Source organism: Ammospiza nelsoni, chromosome 16 (assembly GCF_027579445.1).
Source record: "Ammospiza nelsoni isolate bAmmNel1 chromosome 16, bAmmNel1.pri, whole genome shotgun sequence".
Lineage (NCBI taxonomy): Eukaryota > Metazoa > Chordata > Aves > Passeriformes > Passerellidae > Ammospiza > Ammospiza nelsoni.
This window is the reverse complement of record NC_080648.1, coordinates 5,629,062-5,654,094: the sequence shown is the minus strand read 5'-3', so window position 1 is coordinate 5,654,094 and position 25,033 is coordinate 5,629,062. Positions and strand designations below refer to the sequence as shown.

Sequence of the window (25,033 nt, the reverse complement as noted above, 5' to 3'; positions counted from 1 at the left end):
TCAGAATTACTGACAAGTGTCTGCCTAGGAAGATGCCACCAATTAGTCCTTCTGGAAGGTACCTGAAAACTGCACAGGCTGTTTGTCCTAAGGCAGGAAATGCAAATCCTGTAGGAGAGGTTATTTACCCTGAATTTCCATTTTTGCTACACCTCGTCTGAAATGAAGTCAGAATAAAAACTTGCTTTGATTTCAGTGACTTTAGTCCAAGTCCACAAATTGATTTGTGAGGAAGAAAAGGAGATTTCTATATAAAAAAACATTTGTTTTCTTTCTGTTTCTTTACCAGTTTCTTTGTGCTATATTTACATGGCAGTGGAAAAGAAAACATCATAGCAAACTGTGGGTATCCAAGCTAATTCAGATATTTAATCCTATTTAATATCAAAATGAGGCTTTAATAGATGCTTGACAGAATGCACACTCCTTGTCATTTCATTGTTGAGTATCTAAACTCAAAAGTTTCAATAGAAATGCATTTTTTTTTCTCTGTTTTACCTGGTTTAAGGAAAGCACTCAGAAAATCCTCCCAGAACAGCAGTGTGAGCTCAGTGTTAGCACAGTGTCTGTGCAAAGCAGCTTTTGCCTGTGTGCAATAGAATTATGTGTAAGAATCAATGCAAATAAAAATGCATGCATGTTCCAAGTTACTCAGATTTTGATAAATCTATATCCAAATAATATAAAAGTGAAAGGAGTCTGGTCTTGCTCAGCTGCTTTTCGAAGCAGAGCAGAACTTCAGTTCACTTTGCTACTTCAGGTAAGAAAAGAAATTGCTTACTGGAGTGGTGATAAAGAAAATTAATCTTTTCCCAGTGCAAAAATAGACCTGTCAGGATATGTTTATTAAGTGATTACTATTCATTGATTGCAATTATGGAGGAAGTTATAACTAAATAATAGAGGGTAATCTAGATGAAAAAAAATATTGGAAAACTAATAACAAAGTGACAGAAAGGTATAGAAGTTGTTAATCTTGAACCCATTTCATGACAGAAATTTAAGATGGCGGATTCAGCCTTTCCTTAAATCATCTTAATGTTTTTTAAACCATACTGTTATAAAACAGATCTGTTACTTTCACTGAAAATATTATCTGGATGTTTAAAACTGTTGTTTTTAAATGCTTGCAGAGGATGTTCTGCATATAAACTGTCAAGATAGCATTCCAAGGACAGAGTGATATATATGGAGATCTTATGAAACAGTCAGAAATACCATTTTAAAAGTGTAATTCCATCTGTAATTCATATCCCTGAGCGTGGTCTCTTATTAAGTTATTGGTAAAAATCTCACTGGGAGACCATTGAAAGCAGGATTTAATCCTAAATATTTGCAAGTAAAATTTAAATGTCTGCAAATGGATCTTTTAAGGTGAGCTCTGACCAGAAGGTGATGTGTGAAGTTTTCTTTGGGGCTGCCTGTCATATTCCCAAGCCTTGCTCTTGTCTGTTCATGTCCTCCATTAGAGGTAGGTTAGGCACTCTTTTTCAGACAGAAAGTGGGGAAAAATTATACTCAGGGCTATTTGGTAACCTGGATACTCTGCTGCAGATTTTGATCCAGAGAGTTGTTATCTCTTATGTTCTTTTTTAAAATTATTTTTATGCAAATGAGCTATACCCCTGGTACAGACATTGTAGCTGAGCCTCCACCTGCCTGCCTGACAAAACACAAGCAGGTGATGAGTCCATCTCTTCAGGCTCTGCTTGGGCTCATTTAGCTTACAAAAGACCCTTAAGATCATCAAGTCCAGCCACAAACCTCACACTCTTCTGGCCTTGGTAGTGCTTTCTGAAATCCAACTCCAGAGCTGGGCATCAGCAACTTTGCCCCACTGGGTCCTTGGCCCTAAAACTGTCAAAACTGGAGAACAAGTTCCTTAGTGAAGAAGGGGTTTGGAAATCTGTATTAGCTCTGTATCTTATCTTCTATGTATTCAAGGCTTTGAGTAAAGGAGAAAGATTTTTTAAAAAGCTAGGATTCTGTCACCTACATGGTGTAAAATAACCTAATGTTTTCAGATGCAAAAACTGTACAGAAAAAAAGAAAGGACTTTGTGTCTAGGATGACTGAGAAGTTTAAGTTGTAGTACAAGGTATTTGTATTAGGAAAAAACATGTCATCAATGAATGAAAAAACTGTAGGAGGTTGTCCAAGCAAATTGTGAATTCCTCATCAATGGAGGTTTTAAGAACCATTTAGACAAACTAGTCAGGAATAACAGAGGTAATTCATCCTGCCCTGGGGCAGCAGCTTCACCAGAAATCATTGAACTCTATGAGCTCTCTTCCAGTCTCCTTTTAAATGAGCATAGGAGGAAGCATTCCTTCTAAGGAGTTTATTTTTAATGGCCTACCTTAAGAGCTGTACTGTCATTCCCTTTAAGAATCCAATGCCACTGTTGGAAGTAGAATTGATAATTTATCCAGGCAGGGAGACTGATCTATGTGTTCTGTATTTGCAGAACAATGGGTTGTCAATGTGGATATTGAGCCACTCTGAAACATCCACACAAACTCACACCCAGTAGGGAAATACTTTAAATACTCTCCCTTTAAAGGTGAACACTGTGTGGACCATATTTCACCTTTGGTTCTAATAAAAAATTGTTTACTAAAAACCTTTCCCCCCAGAGTGCTTTGGGATGACCTTTCCAGCTTTGACACACGTTTATATTTTCCATCAGCTGGATGGAATACCACAAGTAAAGTGTAAAGGTTTAGTTCTTTACCTCATCATGGACTCAATAATCAATGGAAACATTAATGATGTGGCATTGTGTTATCTTTGGATATAGCAAGATATTTCTGTCCCCTGATAATGCTCTTTGTGTCAAAGATTTTTTTTCTTCTACTACTGATTTCTCTTGTTGTAATTACAAGGGTAATGATTCAAAGATGAGGCAATTTTCAGGAGAGATGGAAAGTGTGTGGGAGGAGGCAGTGGAAAGCCATCGTATCTGACAAAGAGCAATTTAGAAGGAGCTAGATATATTAGACTTCTCCAATGGATTTCTAACTTAAAATTAATCTGTAACAGTTTATAACCTATCAAGGCATAAAAAACCCTCTAACAACGATGACAGGAATTTAGATTGCATGCTCTGAGGAAGGAGGAACACTTTTTTCTTTCATTTTATTTGAAAAATGCATATAATATTTAGGTCATGACCACTTTTCATTACTGCAGACGTTGAAACGTGTTGGTAATATATATATGATGACATGACCAAAATGTTGGAGATGTTGGCTGCTCCTGAATGTGCAGTTTCCAGTTCATCACCTGTTTCACAAGTCATCTCCCTGTTTTATACATGGAAGCAGATTTCTACAGATATATTCTTTGAGTCGCTCCCCCTGTGCCTCCTCAGCAAAGCAGAGGAGCAGCAGGTACCTCATGAGGCAGCTTGAGAGATTCTCAATTATTTCTGTCACTCGCTGCACATCATTCACATTTTCACTTCCATCATTCAAAGACAGAGAGACTCAAAAGGTAGAAATCTTCCTCATAGGGTGGAATTTTGGGAGCATATGTTATGTCATGTTCCATTTTATAACCAAAGCCAAGGAAATGTTCTCGTCACTTGGATAAATAAGTGCTCATCTAGTGAAGCATCTCTGTGCTTCAGCAAAGGTCTGAGTTCCTGGTAAATAAATATCTGGTAAATAAATTTCTCCCTGGGAATCTGATGCTTCTTATCTTTCCCAGCTACATTTGCTGTTGAGGTGCTTTGCTGGTTGCCTTTGTCATCTTTTATTTCTGAGTAAAATCTCTTTTTAGAGTCCCCAGATTCTGTATTATGTAGATGGCTTTTGCTTGGGATTTCTGGTTCTGGTTTGTAACTTTGCATATTCCTATGCTGAAAACTGAAATATACTGGCTACTTTTGTGGATCAGGGATGAATAAACTTTCAAAATAATATCTGTAGCACTAAGGAATCCAGAATTACAATAGACATCCACTTAATTTTATCATAGCCAAGCAAGGTAGCTGATTATGAATACTTGGAAAGAAGCATTCTGTGTAGAGATTTATGTATAGTGAGAGTGGTTTGACTTTCAAGGAGTTTAGAAAAAGAATTCCTTTTCATTTACAGAATTTTCAGGGGGCAGCTAGGCATCTTTTTTTGGCTGAAAGGCAAGCTTATTCATGAGGAAGAACTTTCCTGTTTGCATTCTTTGCTGAGGGCTTCCTGTAAATGATTGAAATATGTCACAGCTCAGTGTCAGAACACTTGAGTAGCTTTTTTCTTTCTCTTTTTACAGGATATTTGCAGAACATGACCTTATTTCTTTCCTTTCTAGCCCAAAAAATTTAATGAGTATGTTTTCAGCTAAACTTCCTGCATTTTGTCTGGTACTTCAAAGGTGTGCCCAGAAGATCCTGGTGAATAGTTTCCCAAACTAAAACCACATTTCTTTTTTTTCCTTTTGGAGGGTTTTTTTCATGAGTTATATTGATTTTCTGGCCAATTCTTGAACTCTTAAAAGACCACAAAAAGTGAGGGAGGGCAATCAATCAGGGAGCTGATCTAACTTTTGAAAGGGCAGAGCCGATTATGCTGTTCCTAGCAGTATTCCAGGAGCCAGACAATCTTCTCTTCTCCTGCAGATAATATTTTCTGTATTATTTCGTACCCTGTGGTGTCAAGCAGAGCTTCAGCAAGGGAGTGAATTACACAATGTTGCTGGAAACAAAACAACAAAGCCACAGGAATGCTTGTGAGAGGTCAGTGGCATGGATTGTATAGAGACAGAAAGGTAGAGCTGGACCCTGAGAAACAGCCATGTATATACATATATATAATATTTATACTTACTAGGAAAGAAATACAAAAGAGAACAATAGCTGTCCATGCTTTTGAGACCTGCTGTTCATATTCCTGTTAAAGCTACCTTTTTCTTGATCACTATTATTCTTACTTATACATTCTCAAGGTATCATTCCTGCATCTTCAGTATCAGTTTCACATAACCTTTCATGCTTGAAGATGCAAATAAAGTCAAATGTGTTTTGCCTGACTGCTGCAAACTCGGTGGAATAATATTTCAGATGCAAAGCTTTGCAAAGGGTTTTGTTGGTTGTTTTTTCTTTTCAGTTTCTTGCCAATTTAGTATCAAATTAATAGTAGGATGCATTATAAGTTAGAGACTTGTCTTCCTAAGATATTTGATGCTTTTGAAATTCTCTGCTCAATATTTTCTTAGTTTAATGTTGTATTAAAAAATATTAATGTCAGAAATAAAAAGGAAAAAATCGTCTCTGTAGAACCTCTGAGGTGTCAGTTCAGGATTTTGCTGTGTGATCTATTTAGGGCTTCGGGGAAAAATGAAACTATTGAAAGGCTTCTCTCTAAGCTGCCAGCTCTCTCTTGTGCAGTAACTACTCACTGAGGATGAATACACACTGATGCTGAATATTGATACATCCTTCTTTCACTAAAAGCCCTTACTTAGCCAGTTTTTTAACAGATCTTAAGGAATGAATATGGGGACTTGTTCAGAGTACAAGTTACGAGGTATCATGAGCCATTCTTATTGAAGAAAGTTTTTACAAAATTTATGTTATCCAGCTCTTTTCTCTTATTCCTTCTTTCTTTCCAGCCCTGTTCTGACCTGCTTATGAAATGCTCAATAGGATAACGATGCTTCTGGAGATTATTCCTGCCTCAGCCTATTTCATTTTACATATAGCCTTTCTATACATATAAAAAGAAACAGAAATCATCATATAATATATCTTATTTGCCCAAAGAAATTGCAAACATAATTTGGGTTACTGAAATGTAAGAGCTGAATACAAACTTGAGTATTCTTGAAGGTATTTGGGTCTGATGCTTCAGTCAATTTTCATCTCTTCATGTTGAAAGTGAAAAATAATTGGAATAATCCCGAGGTTGCTATTACCTGATTTATAGCTGCCAAGAAATTGTGTCCAACTGAGTAGATTTCTACAATTTCCAGCACATTCTACTGTCGTGTTTTCAGTGATGTTGTGTTGATTGACATATTACTGTCCATCTCAGGCTGTCAGTTGTCTTCAAAACACATCCATGCTGGGATAGATGGAGACAAAGCAGTGTTGGTGTCTCATTAATCAGCAGTTCAGAGCCAGGCTGCTGAAAGCCAGAGGAAAAGCAGGACATGATATATTGAGGTTGCTGTGTTTGTCATCATCCCCTCTTCATTCACTAACGGGATTAGAGCAGAAAGGATTCATGGCCCAGCTGTTCCCTGAGGATTTTCAGCTCTGAGAGCTGACCCTGAGCACTGCACACTTAAATATTTCACTCAAAAAAAGCACCTCTCTTAAACAGTTAAGCAGTTTTCATGGAAAAGTAGCAAGTTTGCTTTCATGAAGGATTTGCTGTGACATGGATCAAAACATTATCCTTAATGAAAATTTAGGCAGGGGAGACATGGCTGTCTGCTTATCCACATCAAGCTTTTCTTCCTCTAACTCGACTACTCTTAAAACATATTTTTATTCTTGCCTTACTGTGATCAGCCAGCTGTGTGGCCCATGAGTGGTGTCTGACATCTGGGGTGGATTTTCTTGTGGTGGCTCTCTGGTTTTTGGGAGCTGGGCTATGAGTCCCAGCTGTTCAAGTGTCAAACAGGCTCTGGGGTCTCTCAAACATGGTTTGCAAAGTAGCCCCCAAGTCCTGCCCCCCTCACTTGCCTTCCTCTATGCCACTCCTGAATTCTGGAACTAGTGAGCCATCATTTTGACCAAAAAAAAAAAAAAAATCTAAGTTTATTGCTTTTTTCCTGATCCCACTGTATCTTTAGTTTGTATTAAGAGTCCGGTGCAAAGCAGTTTGATCAAACTCAGCATCAATGGACTGTATCCTGCTTTTAAAATGCTGTAAAAACAAGATAGCATCAAAATAGCTGTGAGAAAAGGTTTAGATATTTCTTTTTAGATGTTCTGGCTTGATTAGGGTAGATTGAACTGCATGAGCTAATAGTTAATTGTTCATATATTTGAAAAGTATAAACACTTCTAACATTTCAGTATATTTTTACATGAACCCATGTGAAGATTAATTTCTTCTCTGTTTAATTATAAAATTTCAGATGAGTATTTTTTTAGGTAGGTGTTGGAAGACTAAAGTTGTTCAAGAGTTTGAAAAATAACTAAGATTGTTAATTCATCTGGACCATATATGTTTTCATTTTCTTTCAAATAGTTTTTCATAGCATTGAACAACTGAGCCAAAGAACCACAATGCATCAAGGTGCAGTCTCTGTTCTGAAGAGAATTAGTAGGGATAATAACTTTGGTGTCTAAGAAGTAAATATAAGGATGCAATTGTGATTAAAACCATTCTTTTTAATTAAAAACTAAATCAGTTTGTAGTGGAGAATATTACTAGGTTGCTAGGTTGTGATTTTAGTTTAGAAGCAATACTAAGAGGACAATTATCTAAAAGCACAAATTAACAACAACAACAAAAAAACTGTTTAGGAATAGCATTTTTTTCCTGGATCATGATGGTTTATTGATTTTTGAAAGTGGTGCTGCTTCAAATAGTGTGATTTTCCAATTGTTAGGAATCATAAGGCATTACTGAGTTTCTTGTGAAGGAGCTCCTCAAGGATAGCACTGAAGCTATTTTCGTAACTTCAGCATGTACAAACACAAACCCCTAAATGTCCCAGAAGATGCTGATTCTCCTAAAAACAGAGACACAGATGAGAGAACTGACTTTTTGTTTAAACCACTGGGAATTCCAGAACTGAGTCCCTGATGTAGCATGCTGCCATCCACCTTTCAGCACAGTTTAAATTTAAACTGTTCAGACTGCTTTCCATTCCATAAAGCAGGGCAGAATGTGTGTATGCTGGGTCACAGACCAGTTATGTCTCAAACCAAGAGGAATTAGCATTATAGCATCCAGTCCTACAATGGAAGATAGTATGCTCAGAATGAAGTAGTTCTATAAAAAATGGGTGTTTCTCTTCCTCTTCCATATTTTGTTTTTAAATTGCAGAATCTGTTGCAATTGGACCATAAAGGTGTTACTGTAAGCAGGAAGCCATGAATCATTATTTGTTGTTGAAAAGTGAATGAATTTGTTAAAATGTCTGCAGATTCTGATTAATCCTTATTTTTCCTTTTAAGAGTAGCTTTATAACAGTGCAGGAAAAGCAGCAGTAATGTGCCTTTTCTTGTTTCAGAAGCAATTGAAAAGATGCTTTAGGCTTAGGACAGAAAATCACTGCATAGGGTTTGTAAGGATTCTGAACTGAAGGTTAACATTGCTCCCATGTGGCATTGCTAACAGCTGAATCAGGGTGAGGGAGTAGAGTGACACAGATTTTTAGATACAATTCATCTTTTTATTGGCTTTGGAATAGGGGTAAAACTGCTTTTTTTGTTCCTGTCTCCCTTGGATCATTATTAATTGATTCTTTATCATGAAACCAATCCATATATATCTTCAGTGTGTCCTATGAATGTTTGAAACATTTTTTTTTCCAAAATAAGTCAGAAATATTGATTTAGAATGGAGAAAGCCTGCCATATTTAGAGAACAGGGCATCAAAGTCAAGGTCACCCTATTTGTGAAGGCTGAATGGACACTGGCTGATTTTTCATTGGAGTCTTCTGTTATATATTCCATAACAATTTTGATTGCTTGTATGCTGAGAAAAAATGTGAATTAAAATCACTCAGACCCACTCTTAATTATAAACAGTACTTTATATACTTAATCAAAAGTGTCAATTAGCAGTGAAATATCACTCAGCAGACTTTTTGGATACACTGAAATGTCTCCTAAATTTGTTAATATTTCCATTCCACATGAAAGTTGTTGGGATTTTTTTAAGTACAATTAAGACAATGCTTATTACAATCTAATTATATCCCCATTCCTTTTAATCTTTCAATCTTCCATACACAGAGAATATGCTCAGTAAAATCTGTCATCTTTAACCAGTATTTGTGTTTCTAGTTACCATGAAATTCCTAAGATCCTCATTAACTAATTTAAAAGCTTTTACTGCATTAAAATTTTAAAGTAAGAGATGCTTTGTAAAGGGAAATATTTATTCAGCAGAACTGGGAGGATTTAAGATGTGTGCCTTCCATTGAAGACTGCATCTATTTACTCAATTTTTATAGTTACAGTTTCCCCTACTTATTGAGGATTTTTGTCAGAAATTCTGATACTAAACACTGCAGTTTTAAAAATTCCTAGTAAGTTGCATATAATGTTTCTGGTTTCTGAAGTGAGCATTCCCATTGATACTAAAAGGGAGATTTAATAAAGTTATTTGCAGAATATGTCCCCAGATCTTAATAATTTATTTGCTGTGTTTTAATGCTTGAGATAAAAACGTAATGAAATGCAAGAAGGGATGTCACTCAAAAGTGAATAAATGACAGTGAAGGGAAAAGGAAAATGTCAGTTCTCATCAGTATTGCTTCTGAATTTTTGTCCTATGACTCAAGATTATAGGTTTATTAAAGATGAACTTCCACAGGGCTAGTGCTACTGATCCCTTACATGAATTAGGTAACTTGAGCCCAGCCTAGGAAATAATTGCAGGTGGTGAGTGGTTTCCTTCATGATGAGAAGCAAGTGAGCATGCTGCAGAACCCACATACAGGTTTGGGTAGATTTGTACCTTGAGGAGCCAGGCTGTGTCACTAAACTGCAGGAGAGATTTTCCAGTGAGTGACACCATTAAAAAGGATTTTTACATAAACTTCCTGAGTGCTTACAGCAGTTATTAGAGCAAACTGGATGTGCACTGTGCCTGATTAAGCCTATTCCCACATATGTGTTTACCCTGAAAGGCAGAGCTGTCCCCAGCTTTCTTTGCTGGGTTGTGATCTGTGAGATCTCAGAGAGTGAAACTGCACCAAGCCTTGGGGACCACTCTGGTGTCACCCTGGCAGCTGCTGGTGGCACACCAGGGGAACCTGCACCAAACTGCACCAAGCCTTGGGGACCACTCTGTGTCACCCTGGCAGCTGCTGGTGGCACACCAGGGGAACCTGCTGGAACTCCTCTGCAGCCCAAGCCCAGCAGGATTGTGCTGGTGCTGAGCAGTGGGAAAGGGCTGCACTCTGCTCAGTTCACAGCTCTGAACAAATGGCCATCAGCTACAGGAAAGCCTAATTAACATGGTTCTAACATGCTCCTTGAAAGGTGGTGGTGGCAGTTGAGCTGTAAAGAAGCGACAGTGACACCATTCCCCAGTGAAATTATGGGACACAGGCAGAGTGGGGAAACCTAAATTCTGATTTTATTTGAATGCTGAGGAACAATAATGCTGATCTTCAGGGCAGTCTCATACTCTGGTACCTTTCCCCTGGAACACTAAGAAAAGTGATGACCTGGATAGAAAAGAAAAATTTCTTTGGCATCTGTTTGTTATGTTTAGAGATCCTATGAGTTACTCACATGTTTTCAGCATTGCAAAGAAAGAGTTAATTACACAAAACTTTACATTATTAATGTACAAAATGTAATGTAATTACACAATATTATCTTTTAGATGTCCCCTGCATAGACCATAGATTTTCTTTATTATTATCATTATTATTATTATTATTATTATTATTATTATTACTACCACTACTTTTATTTGTTATTGGAAATTCCTTTTAACTGATCTGTTTCTGCTTTACCTTGTTTTGTTGATTTTTTAAACTAAAGCAAATATCCTGACAATACATAGCTCTGCACTTTTTTGCTTGGCATGAATCAGTGAATGGAGTTTATTAATTCAATATACTGATTCTCCTGGTCACACAATCCTGTTGGAGCTGGGGCACAGTGGTCTCCAGATTTCTTGGCTTCATCTCCCACTCCCTTACTTTGTGTTTCCCTTCCTAAATTCTCGTGGCATACAGTCCCAGTGGAAGTAGTAACAACCTGCCTGCCCTGGGATGGCTTAAAAGCTGTCAAATATAGATGCAAGGCAATCAAATTAAAAGTCTCATTGGTGCTTCTGATGGCTTCTACAGAGAAATGGAAAATAAATGCTCTGCCCAGCAGCAGAAAGACTTAAGTATTCGTTCCAGAGAATTAAGGACACTTGTGGTGAGGCGAGGGGAGGAGCAGAGCCATCAGCTGCCTGGTAGTAAATATGTTTAATGTAAAGCAAGCAGAGCTTGAAGAGCTCGTTTGTCTTCCAAATTTCTTCCAAGTGCAGATTTAATACTCTTGGCTTTCTTTGGGGTGAGATGGAGAAGATGAGCTCCCTTGTAGATCAAAATCACTTTTGCAGATTTATTTAGTGTTTAAATATCAAAGCAACTGGCTAGATCTGAAGGATTGGGATGTTTTTTCCTTTGCCACGTAAACAGATAAAAAAAGGAACAGAAAGATAACTGTTTTATGCATGCAGGACTTAAAGCAGTTCATTTGAGAGCGCAACATTTTTATTTCTGTAGCTTTTATTAGCTATTTGTGCAGTTGGTAGATATAAAAATTGGAAAATGGTATGATATTCGTGAGGCTTATGTTTATTGACAAGGGATGCAGAATGGTGCCTTGCACTTTAGAATTAAAGGAATGTTTATAAAGTATATTTTATGTATTGAAATATTCATCCTCTATCCTATATCTGCCAAACAACTCAGCATACCCATAACTCAGAATATATTGCTTATCTATTTTAATTTGTTTTGCATACATTGCCCATGTGATGGAATACTGCTCCTAGGTCATGAGCATTATTTCATACTTTATATTTGTTTATTTTCAAACTCCATAAATTCTAGCCTTAACAGACATGTGAGATATATTTATTTTAATATTCAAATACCCATTATTTTTGGTCACTTGTAATCATATTTTAATGTCATGAAGATTTAGGACTGCTGCAAGCCAGAAGGCATAAAACATTTAGTGCATTGCTAATATTTTTCATTCCAAACTATTCCACAAAACTTCATAAAAACTTCTGGTTTCTTCTCTGGAACTTTCTTTGGATTTTTCTTTTGGAAAATTGGAATATTGGAGCTCTGAAATCCAAACCCATGCAGTGTGCAGCCATTTAATGGAATCCATGTGATTAATACTTTAAGAAGATCAGCTGCAAAATATAATGCACATGTCTAAATAGTGTTTTTCATCCTGAAGGGATTCCAAAGTTCTGTGCCAAATTTGAGGGACAGAAGGTACTAATCTGCCACACAGTAAGAGAGGAAACTGCCTGCCTCTGTTGAGGCTCGTATTTATTCTTCTGCCAGAGATAACCTGCACACTTACACAGGATCAGCATTTGCATACCTGAAAGTTAATTGCTAAATTATAAATTCTATGCAGGCATTAATATCTAATGAATAGCAAGCAATTATATTTTAATAGTGCCTGAGAAAACTGGGATTCCCTGCCCTGAGAATTATGAAATATAAAGCTCTAAAACCAAAGGGATGGTGGATAATTCAGTTTAGGAGGGATGTCAGCAGGTCAACTGGTCCAGGCACCCTTCAGAGTGGGGTGGTTTTGGGGTCAGACACCAGACTTGGACCCATAAATGTTGATGCAGAGCCCCTCCAAAACCCCTACAGGCTGCTACCCCTCGGTGCTGTGCATCTTCTGCAGTGGACTGAGCTGCTAAAGCAGGTTATAACATCTGCTTGTTCTCACTGCAGCTCCCTGCTTGTGTATCCGTGTGTGTGTGCACAAATCCCACTCCCTCACATTACTGAATTCAAATTGAGTTTGAAATACTGATGAAAGCTACTATTGAGTAGCACTGTCAGAAGGGGAGCAGTTCTGTTAGGTCACTCTGAATGCTAACTTGGCTTCCTGGGCATTTTGATTGACTTAAACTCCTCAATTTGGTAAAGTTTTTTTGTACACTAAAGGAGTTATGGTCAAAAAAATGCAATTAGCATTTCTTAACATGATTTATAACAAGATTTTTATTTTTTATCTTATGTGGAGGTTCTTGTCTAAGGAGGAAAGGAATTCATTCCTCCTCTATGCAATATGTGGAGGATTTGTGAAGTGAAAAAAGTATTTTGAAGCTAATGACTGAACTGAGAATGTCTTCCTACAAAAATCCTAAATTACATTAAGTCTAGTATACATTGTAATTAGGTTAGCTATTCTTTCAAACATGAAGTCAGTGTTTTGCATGTTGCCCTTCAATTGACTGAATTTATACATCCTGTCTGATAGGTCACTTTATCATTATGCTGCCACAAAACTCTTTAAATAGACGTTATTTTAGAGATAAATTCAGCTTGAGAAGGCTTCTTTCTCAGAAAGGATATTACATATTACAAAGGATGATGCCAGTGCTTGTATGTGATATCAGAAACATTAATACAATAAAAGATTATGGTTTTGGTACTAGTTTTATGAATGCAATTTCACCTGGAATTATATTCTAAATGGATTTTGTTACAGTAAGATTAATTTGAAAGACCCAGCTATCTTAAATACAAATTTTTACTGCATCTTTTATATATCTTTTTATTGGGGATATGAATAGGAGTTGGATATGAGTCTTGTTTGAAAAGAATACACTGTGTAACTCAAATATGCTGGTAGGGTCAAATTTTAGCTCAAAATTTCAGCAAATAACCTGCTTGGCCTCTGGAAGGAGCTGTGTGGCTGGGCTGCAGCAGTTTCTTAGGTTATATTTCACATAAGTCCTTTGCTGATGCTGGTAAAGCCGTGATGTTGGGCTCTGTGCAGGAGGAGCTGTCCTTGTGCTCACATTTACAATTTTGGGGTGCAGAGAGAGCCCTGCCTGGCTGTCACAGAGCACTGGGACTGCAGCAGAGCAGAGGCTCCTCAGTCTGATGCTGACCTTCCCATAAGGCACTCTCCCTTCCTTGCTGTGTATTAGGAGCCCAAATTCTGGGCTCAGCTGAAACTCTGTGTGTGTGTACTCAGCATTCTGAGCAGACATGGACATTTGGTTGGTTTCTGTTTGGTTTCCCCAGATCTCAGGACAGTGTAGCACAACCTGTCCTCCTCTTTTCCCTGCCCAGCAGCTTGGAGGGGTCACACCAAAGCTGGTGACAGAGCTCTGTTGGTTGTGCACAAGAGGGAGAGCTCGAGGGTGTCTCTCCCCAAATCACAGGAGCCCCTTTGCCTGAGTCACTGAACATGAATTTGGGTAACATGGAAAGTTCTGGCAGCAATCCCTTGTTAACAAGGTGTGAAGCTCTTGCACCCCTGGGGTTTTCTTCAATCTCAAATTTTTGTGTTCTCTGCTGAAACATGAGTTTCCCTCTCTTTTTGTTTGTTGTGTGTGTGTCTCTGTATCTTTCTTTTGTTCTTTTCTTTCAGAAAGATGCAAGTGACTGTACTTGAGACTTTTTCATGCCAGAAGTTCCCTTTTGTGAGATCTTTACTTCTAAACAGTCACAGGTTTTTTCTCCTATTTGTTTTGTTTGGAGAGTTGGGTGTTCCCTGAGTTCCTGCCCTTATGTGAGAAAGACTGGATTTGCAGGATAGATCATTCTGTTATGAAATACATATCCCAGGCAATTTAAGAAATGTTACTTAAAATTCCTAATTGTTTATCTGCAGAGGAAGTATTGGAGTGCGGGGGAAGGGTATATATGGGAAATATATGTCCAATTGTGTCAGGAACCCACGTTTTAAAAAAGGAACCCATTTGCCGCAGCAGAATGTCCAAATATGGACAACACTGGACAAACCAGACCAGTGAAGAGCTTTTTTTTTATTTTTTCAGCACATCAGTTTAAGGACATTGTTAGACAATGGAGACAGGATGTTAACAGCTCGCTGATCCACAGGGAATGTCAGGGAAGGTGGGGTAATATAGAATGACATAAAACCATCTCAGTCTAGATTTCAGCCAATCATACATAGAACAACACATATTGACAAGCATTCTATCCAATCTTATAAAACACACGTAATGGTAGTTAAAACAAAGACTGGTTCATAAGAGACAAAGAACAGAGCTCTATTCATGCTAACCTTCTAAAGATATACATTAAATAACCTTGTTGCCATCCTTAAGCCAATTCTACAGAGGCCTATTGTTGTTTGTCACGTATGCTCTACTGCTTGGGAAACTTTTCTGCTGTATTTGCAATGCTAACAAAACTTCAGTCTGAGGCCTATACTTTTTTAACCATTTCCTAAAAACCCTCTAACTTTATGGATTCCAACATTGGAGTGGAAGATTGCAGGGCTCTTTAAACATACTTTTTGACTGTTGTTGGTTGTTTTTTTTTTTTTTCAGCCAGTTCAATAAATGCAATTGTAGCTGGGCCAGTCTGTAGTTCTAACTCAGGCATATATTCATCTGCACAGCACATGTGCAAGTAGATATTTATTCTTTATTTCTTTGTTTGATATGTTGCTTAATGAAATACTTAGGGTGTTGAGTAGTTTTAAAAAAATTTTTTTTCTAAAAAAAAAAAGAAATAGCAAGGCAGCCAGTGAGAGCATGCTGGTGACAAACCCTTGAGTGCCAGGAGAGGCTCCTGCTGTGTGTGAGCCCTGTGTGGAAGCAGCAGCTCTGCTGTGGTACATGGCAGTGGCTGTGTGCTGCACTGAGAGCCTGGCTTCATTCTCAGCAATTTGTCAATCAGTGTCACTGCCCTGCCTCAGAGCCCTGGGCTGGTGCCTCTGCATGGCTCCAGCCTGTTCTGGAACTGTCAAAACTCACTCACAGGGGCCTCACCTCCCACTCAACCAACACTCTGGTTCATTGACATGTGTTTCATTTGTGTTTGGGGTTTGAGTTTATTTCAGTTGAAGTATTACTCTGTAGAAAATGACTTGTGCCTGTGCCTACCATAACACTGTGTCATTTTTATTTGTATGCCCTTTCTTTGGCTTTAACTAAGCCCTGAAGGCTTTGGAATTGAAGGATTAAAAAATAACAATAGCAAATAAAAAGCATGATTTTATTTTCAGTGTTGCTAGGTACCTCATTCTATGTAGCTCATTTATTATTAGATAGCTGTAGGCATACCAGCAGCTCACCGAAGGAATGAACAGAAAATATGGAAACAGTGATTATCCTCTAAAATCCAAATTAAACAGGCTATTGTCATTATTGCTTTTATGTCATTTCTCTAAATTCTTTAGGTACCATCATATCCCAGACTACTTTTATTTGCTCCAGTTCTGTAGTTAACAGCTTTAATGAGAAGACGAGGATTGAAATGTAATTTAAATGTTCCCCTTGAAACTCGTGTGCATCCAGTGAGTGAGAAAACACTGTGTGTAGAACATACTCTTCACTGCAGGGCTTTGCACCCACAGGAGCACCTGATCCAGCCCCAGCTGAAGTCACTGGAAAGGCTGCAGTGAGTGCCAGCAGGCTTTGGATCAGGGTGTGTGAGATGAGGTCATGTGGAGAGATAAACAGGAGATGCCACATTCCAGATGTAGCTGTGCCCATGTGCCCTAAATGGGGACAGCTGCTGGGAGCCCACTCTGCTGGGAGATGCTGTTTGCAGAATAAATGGCTGATGGCACAGCATCAGAAGGACTCAAAAGACACAAACTCTTGATTTACTTCTATTTTTCCATGTACAAACTGACCAGAGGCTAAAAGCATAATGCTTTTCTCTAAGCGGCTCTGAAACACCATTTAGATTTTTTTTTCCCTTCATCTCTCCTATTCTTTTTCTTCCTTTTCATTATACTAAGAGACTTCCATCAGAGTTTGGAAACTTATAAAGAGAAGTCTCTGACTTCTCTTTCCCTGGCTGCCCTTTCCGTTCCTTTTTTGGAGAAAGATTTGCCCCACAATAAATGGGAGTTCTGAAGATTCTGGCTGAAACCAAAAAAATTTTTGGGCAGACTTTAGTTTGGTTTATTTTACTTAAATGGTTTAGTTTATTTAAAATGTTTGTTTTGGAGTTTAAAGTAGTTTATGCAATGGAAAATCCATATATGTGTGGGAAGCTGGACATGTGTAATTGTATCCCTGAAGTTTGGGAATACCAGAGTAAAAAGGAAATCTGTGCAGAATTTATCCAAAATTGGATTAGAATTCTTAATGTACTGCCTAGATACTGGAAATTAATTTGTTGAGTTCAAATATAAACTAGTCACCTTACAATTTAATCTCAGAATAATTTCACTGTCAATGAAAGCTGGGAGTATTCTCTTGTAAATATATCCAGCACCCTCCATTTCTGAACCAAGCACAGTCCATAGCATGGTTTTTGCTTTCTGATATCTCTCATATGCTCATCACAGATTCCTGATGCAACACTGAAAAATCTTTCTGAAATCTTTCTTGCTGTTTTAATTGTGAATTCATATGTATTTGTAGTAAAGTTTTCAGCTTCCAATTCCACAGGCAAGCTGGAGATAGAGAGGAGGGAGGCTGCATTAGTGTTTCACCTTCAGCAGCAGCTAGAACAGTGTGAGACACTCAAACTGCTGTTGCCTGTACTCTGCCTGTTCTGTGAATAAATAGGTTGTCAATCTAGCACTTTAAACAAGCACTTTCTTCTTTTTTAACCTTGCTTCTTGACATTTTCCATTAAGCATACTGTAATGGAAAAGATGAGGAGAATTTCTCTGCACACCAGGAATAGCAACCTGTCTGCTTAGCACCAAGGGCCCTTTGCTGAGCGGTGAGTGAGAGCTCCATCCCACACGGGATTGCTTCTTGAGATGAGATGCTGATAGCCCTGCCCTGTGTGGCTCTGGGAGGATTCCCCAGGCTGAGTGTGGCTGCAGAATGCAGGCAGGCTCTGCCAAAGCAGGGAGAGCTGGGGGTGCTGCCTGCAGGGAGCCTGGCCAGCAAAGGCCATCTGTCCAGCTGTGCCACTGAGCCTGGGCTCTCACGGCTCCTCAGGCAGGCACTTGGTCACCTTGTCCACTCTCCAAACCCCTTGGTGGCCACCAAGCCCGTGAGATATGTGGAAATCCTGTGTGTGCAGGTGTTCATCAGTAACAATCACTGCTCACATGCACTGGTAGGAAGATTTAAACAGAGATAGGCAGTGCAATTGCTAAATATAAGCCTTTTAAAGAAGAAAAATGTTATTACTACATCATAATGGAGCTCTGATTTCTGGTTGGTCTAACAGACTAGAATGCTATATGGATACTAGCTTGAAGACAGGCAAAACCTGAAATCCATAGATGCACACAGGCATGTACAGAGACATAACCATGCAAAACACCTAATTAGTTGGCCATTACTTAAAGCTGTTTCAAAGCTAATTCATAATTAACTAAATAGATCTTTTAAGGAAGACATTATTGTCCAAGTACTTAGATCTTATTGTAGTGTACTGCTGCTCCTTCCCTTCCTTCTGATATTTATGCTCCTCAAACCCTTTGGAAGGCTGCAGTTAAATGAGCTCTGTGGAGGTAGCATCGTGTTTCCTAGCAACACCATGTCCGTGGCACTGGTGCTGCCTTCCCTCTCTTCTCTAAAAGCAAAGTCATGTCCATTAATCCCCAGCTGCACTTAAAACTTTTCAGGGATTTTGCTAGCTCCCCACTGTTCATGTTTTCATTTTGCTCAGATGCTGCAAGGCAAACTGCTTCAGTGATTTAATTCTTGTCGGTGCCTCAGTAGAAAACCAACCACATGGGTATATTCACAATTACTGTTTGGTTTTCATTTAAAACAAATAATTTGTCCTACACTGTGATGCCTCCTCCTTTCAAACATTAACATATTGGTCATTCAAACAACCTGACAAATGGAAGAGATAAACGAAATGTCTTGAAAATCTATTACCTGTGCTGCAAAAGTAACTGTTTTTTTTTAAGCTAAGATATGTAGTGGCAAAATAATCCTAAATCTAAGTGAAAGAGACTTTTTTTTTTTAATACACAACAACTTGTAGGACTTGTTTCTGTCTGCCAACAGCTTTCTGTGTAACATGGACTCAGAGTCTCTGACCTCTCGTGATACCAGCTGTGAGTTCCAGGAGCATCACTTTGTTGTATGGGAAGCTGCTGCAGCATTGTGAGAATGAGTCTGGGGTCAGAGAAATTGCTCTCTGACTTCACCTGGCTACAGCCAAGGCAGCTGGGAGGGGTAGGAGGAGACAAACTCAGAGCTGTGGCTTTCTGAACAGGTTTGTAAAAGAAAAAACCTATTGTCAGGCAGCACAGCCTTCTCCTCCTGCTCAAAGAGGTGCTCTGAGAGGTTGGCCTCAAATCTTCTGTCACCCCACAGACAAAAAATAGCTGTGCTTGTGCGGATTGGGTATTGATGGATCTGGTTGTATGAACCAAGGCTGCAGTTTGGTTTTCTTACCTTTTTCCATAATGAATATTCAGTAAGATACTCTAATGTCTCCTGGGACTCATTTACTTCCCGGAGAAAGGAGTTGAGGTATTCTATCACCTATGGACATTTGTTAGAACATGTAAGTAGCTTAGCTAATTAGTATTTTTGTTCCTAATTTGGCTCTTGCTATACAATAAGTCATGTCATATTCATAGTCCATTCAAAACACTCATCTTTGAGGGGATATCTCTTCTAATATGTTTTTTTCAGAAAGTGTAAGATGTGACACCAAAATATAAGTAAACTTAGTGTTAAATAAGTAGGTATTCTAAAATTACCATCAATGAAGGAAGATATTAATTCATTTATTTAAATAGATAGAAGTATTTATTTAAACTTTGTGTTTAGACACAAAGTTTAAATAAATTATTCTGGAGAATAATGCGATACTCACTACAAAAAGTCCTCTGAGCATTGACAAGCTTGTTGATGAAGAAGATGCGTATGCACATACAGAGGGAAAAATAAGAGACAGATCTGTCAGCAGGCTGTCATTTCTATCAGCTCAAGGTCTGGACCTTCAGACAGGTGTTACAGGAGTAGGGCTCCCGAGCTAGATCCCCATTGCTGCAGGGTGTCCCTTCGTTAACCGAGCGTTCCCGGCGGTGGCAGGACCGAGCCTTTTTGTCTGCACAGTAGCACGGCCTGAGCGCAGCGGGGAGGGGGTGCCCGGGGCTCACCTTGTCCGTTTGTCCTCGCAGATGGCTGTCCGGACCTGTGCAACGGCAACGGGAGGTGCACGCTGGGCCAGAACAGCTGGCAGTGCGTCTGCCAGAGCGGCTGGAGGGGCCCGGGCTGCAGCGTGGCCATGGAGACGGCCTGCGCCGACAGCAAGGACAACGAGGGAGGTGAGCGGGGCTCGTCAGTGCCGGCGGGCAGAGGGCCTCGGGAGGCACTGTCCTGCCATGTCCTGCCATGTCCCGCACTGCTGGCAGGGGTCACATTGCTCTCCAGCACGGACAGCGAGCTGCGGCCGGGCGGGACCCGCAGGGAGCCCGGCTCGGTGCCAGGCCAGCCCGGCTGGGAGCGCGGCCCGAGCGGAGCTGCCGCTGCCGCTGCTGCTGAGGAGCGGCACGGAGCGCCCTGTGCCCCTCGGAGCGGCCACAGAGCCACCGTGCTGGCCTTGTCCCCTGCTTGCTGGGCACAGCCCTGCCAGCTGTCCCACAGCCCCTGCCAGGCTGTCCCTTGGTGTCCCACAGCCCCTGCCAGACTGTCCCTGCTGGGCACAGCCCTGCCAGGCTGCCCTTGGTGTCCCACAGCCCCTGCCAGACTGTCCCTGCTGGGCACAGCCCTGCCAGGCTGCCCTTGGTGTCCCACAGCCCCTGCCAGACTGTCCCTGCTGGGCACAGCCCTGCCAGGCTGCCCTTGGTGTCCCACAGCCCCTGCCAGGCTGCCCTTGCTGGGCACAGCCCTGCCAGACTGTCCCTTGGTGTCACACTGCACAGTCCCCATGCCAGACTGTCCCTGCTGGGCACAGCCCTGCCAGGCTGTCCCTTGGTGTCCCACAGCCCCTACCAGGCTGTCCCTTGCTGTCCCTCACCCCTACCAGGCTGTCCCTTGGTGTCCCACAGCCCATGCCAGGCTGTCCCTTAGCTTCTGCCAGGCTGTCCCTGCTGTGCACTGCCCTTGCCAGGCTGTCCCTTGCTGTCACACTGTACAGTCCCTGTGCCAGGCTCTGCAGGGCAGGGTGAGGTGTGCTCCATGTGCATGTAGGGTAAGGGGCTGACATCCCTGCTCTGCTCTCCCTGCCCTATGTCAGGCATATCACTATTAAATATAGGATGTGTCCTGTGTTTCCCTTCAAAGATGTTTTTTGGGTTTTGTTGAGCCTTCCATGGTGGCCTGAAAACAGTTCTGAGATGTTTTACTTCTCAAAAAGATTGGTTAATTTGCTCCTTAATTTAAAGGAACTTTCTTATTAACTTTCAATATAATGTCTTTAGAAAGTCACACAGATTCTTTTTCATATGCTTCTGCTATCTGCTATAAACCAAGCATCAGACACAGCTTTTTTTCCTTGAGACTCCTTCCCTTTCCTTTGGCCAATAATTAATCTAAAGAAAACATCCGCCGTTTGCTGATTAATAAATATTTTATAAATCTATTTCCTAAAACTGCAAAGCAAGATTGGGCTGTATCAAGGGTAGAATTGTCATTAGGCTGAGTATTTTAATTTAAGTAAGTCCCAAACTGAGGAACAGGTGTATTTGGTTTTGATTACATGATATTAACAACAGCTGAATGTCATCAACTTGTTTTAATTTGTAAATCCTCTGTTAGTTCCTTGGTTTCACATGCTCAGTGCTTACAAAAGTATTTTAGAAGTTCAAAAGCTATTTCAGTTTCAGAGAACTAGAACTTGCTTTATAGCTGTTACTGAATTATAGAAAGCAGAATCTAACTGCCAGAGTACAATAATTGGCTTTTAAGTATACAACAAAACCCACTAAACTTGTGTTAATATTCAGTGTAAGAAACTAAAAGGTGAAATGCTTAGGTTTGCAGTTTTTACATGCTTTGAAGATTATAAAGGGAAATTTGAAAACAGATGTATTATTAGAATTTCCTCAAAGAAAGGAAAAAGGTTGGAAATGTTATTAGAAAAATTGCAATAAGAGGTTTATTTATCTACCCAGGACATTATTTTGCACTTGTAAAACAGACAGGCAAGCAGGGGAAAAAATGACCAGTGACAATATTCTGCTGCTCATCCTGATGAAAAACTGTAAAATTGTAAAACTTATTCAAGGAGAGTAAACAGGAGCTCATCAGAGGCAAAGAATACAGACAGAATTGCCATACAACAGATACATCATATTATGAATTAATAATTAATGCAGAATTGTATATTCCATTATCATGTGAATTGCATGGATTTTGGTTTACCATAGTAAAGCACCTGAAAGAAAATTAGTTGGTCTAGCTGAAGGCTGGAAAGGCTTAGGGGAGAACTCTCCAGATGTTCTCAGTGTTTGCATTTTAAGTAATTTTTTTCTGGATTCTAGAGAGGTTACTGGTCACTGGTTCTTGTGAGTGTAAATAGTTTGAAAATTTAAGCTTGATCCAAGATCCAAACAACCTGAGAAGTCCCTTTGACCCCCATGTTTTCACGTGGGGTTTAGGTGGAAATTAGTCTCAGCAATTTAATTCAATGATCATTCCTGCTCTTGTAGTCTCATCCTCACTAATTCCCATAGAATGTTTGTATAAGGGAGCTCAACACTTGTTCAGCTGCTGCTTCTCCTCAAGCTTTCCAGGCATTTCTGAAGAACCAGAGGCACTTTGAGCTCTGCTGTGTTTCCTGCATGCTGCTCCCCTCAGGCTGTGCCACTGCAGCGCTCTCAGTCTCTCCCATGCCTTGGTGGTTTGTGCTGCTGCAGTTTGCTCCATCATATTTTGGGGTTCAGATTCCTCTTGAGATGTCCTGGAATTCTGTCTCATGTGTGCTGTGAGGACAGAGGCATTTTCCTGACTACCAGTTTGTCAAATTCACAAGAACTACAACAAAATTCAAAGACAAATATAATATTAATCCCTTAATGATTAATAAATCTCAGAATGCAGCCCTGCCTTTGCCTGAGATGCACTGCCCTGTACATGTCTGGTTCTGCACACCTGGCCAGGAGTCTGTGCTCTGGGCTCCGTGTTCAGAGGGGAGTTTGCAGGAATGGAGAGGGTGGAAGGGCTGTGTGTGTTCTGTGCTTCAAGCTGCACCTTGATGTAATTGTGACTCTCTATTTAAAGGAACAGATAAAATTAAGCTTTTTCATTAGACAAAGCTGAAAAGTGTACTATGGGAATCAATAGTAAGGATCCAGCTAGTTACCAGAATGCCAAGTTTCACATAAAATGCAAGTTTATTGGAAGTTAAAGGAATTGCCTCTTCTCCCAGTCACTCTTTTCATTTGAAACTCAGCTGAGTTTATTTGCAGCAAAGTGTTGAACTCATTTGCTGCTCCATTACCAACATTGCTCTGTTAACATAAGCAAGCAGTTCTGGGGTAGTACAGAACACACAAGCTGTTCTTTTGGAAGGCAGTAGGGTAGCTAAAAATACCTTTTTTTCCCTCTTTTTCCTAAATGAGTTCTTTTCTGGACAGTTGAGCCTCTTTCCTTTCTGTCCATCTCTGCATATTGTTAAAATACAATTCCTTCAGCATGTCACTGAAAGGGAACTATCATTTCCTATCTTCTGTGGCAGCAGATTTAACATATTTTGGAGCTTTTTCCCTGTTCAGCCATTCTTATTGCAATTGTATCTCACAATCAGATTCAAATGCCTTGGGCCAAGTCTTCATTTTATGGATGTCAAGGAGAGCATTGCCACTGACTCCAGAGGGTTTCCCATTTGTCCTGCTTTGTCTTATTATCTGCCACAATGCAAACTCCATACCATAGTTCAAAAAGAGAAAAATGAAAGATTATACTTAATATTTTCTTTCCATTTTAGATTAATGTCCTTTCGTTGGTCTATTCCTAGAAGAGGCAGATGAGTCCCCCTCTCTTTTAGACTTACAAATCTTCATTTTAAATGAGATGTCAGTGTGGATTACTGGCATGAATAAAATGTGATTCCAGAGCAGCGAGAGGAGAGATGCTCCAAAGCTGCTTTCTCCTCCTAGGGCTGTGCAGGGTGAATGATCTGAGGTAACACTGGGAAATTCACCTGCTTTTGCCCTTGCCATCACATGGCAAATCAAGATATGGCTTATCTAGGTCTGGAAGTGCCCAAGGCCAGTTTGGAAGGGCTTGGAGCAACCTGGGACAGTGGAAGGTGTCCCTGCCCCAGGCAGGGCTGGCACTGGATCAGCTTTAAGGTCCCTTCCAACCCAAACCAGCCTGTGGTTCTGTGATTCATAATGAACGTGTTTAGGGTTACCATGGTGCACAGGCTACTTTGCTGAAAAAACTTGAAAACCTCTTATTTATCTTTTTGGGGGCTTTTACTGGTTGGGTTTCGTTTTGCTTTTGCTGCTTTTTTTTTTTTGTTTGTTTGTTTTTTTTCCATTTCTCTGTAAGGAGAAAGCCTAACTGAAAAGTGAGGGGATTCTGGCATAGCCTCACTTTTAACATCTCTCGAAATTGGAAAGTGCTTCTGTTTTCCAAACCATGTTTGGATTACATAATTTGCTCACTGTGGCTGCTTCTAAAGCTAATTTCTTCCCTTAATCAGACCCTCAGTAATCTAATCATTATTAAGCATCTTTTGGAGGGATTAGAAATAGCTTTATTTTAAGACCTGTAATTGTGATTACAATATATAATCCCCCTAACAGACACGTATAACCTATTTAATTCACCATGGCTTTATTTTAGGAAATTAGGCATTACTGATGGTATTTTGAGGAATGGGAGAGGATATGCTACTTTTTACATTCCTATTTCTTTTGGCATATTGCACAAGGAAATCACTACTGTGGCTGTTTATACCCATCATTTTGAAATAACTATTTTATAATAATTTGCTTGTTCCTAAATAGAAAAATATTTTTAGTTTCCCTAAATTACTTCAGTTTAACTAAATTTCACCTTAGACTTTGCAGCACTTCCAGCTGCATGAGACAATGGGATACACAGCAAAACTCAGATGTCTTTCCTAAATTATAGTTTCACTAAATGTTGGATGCAGTTGATATCCATCACATTTAGGAATGTTTGTCCTGAATGTCTTGAGATAATTTGGGAAAGAGATTTAAGAATCGTGTCCTCTGCAGAGGCAGCTTTGGCACAAGCCCATATTGCCCACTGGGGCTGCTCCTTCTAGGCTTTTCTCCTCCTTCTTTCTCTC

The 25,033-nt window shown here is 39.8% G+C and overlaps 1 protein-coding gene across 1 annotated transcript in view; it reads left to right on the top strand.

Annotated features, from left to right (window-relative positions):
- The window catches only part of TENM2 (teneurin transmembrane protein 2), a 505,046-nt gene that overhangs the window by 430,071 nt on the left and 49,942 nt on the right, over positions 1-25,033 (top strand). The window contains exon 14 of the mRNA XM_059483440.1: positions 19,947-20,093. Within this exon, the coding sequence (XP_059339423.1) occupies positions 19,947-20,093 (147 nt within the window). The remainder of the gene's footprint in view (positions 1-19,946; positions 20,094-25,033) is intronic.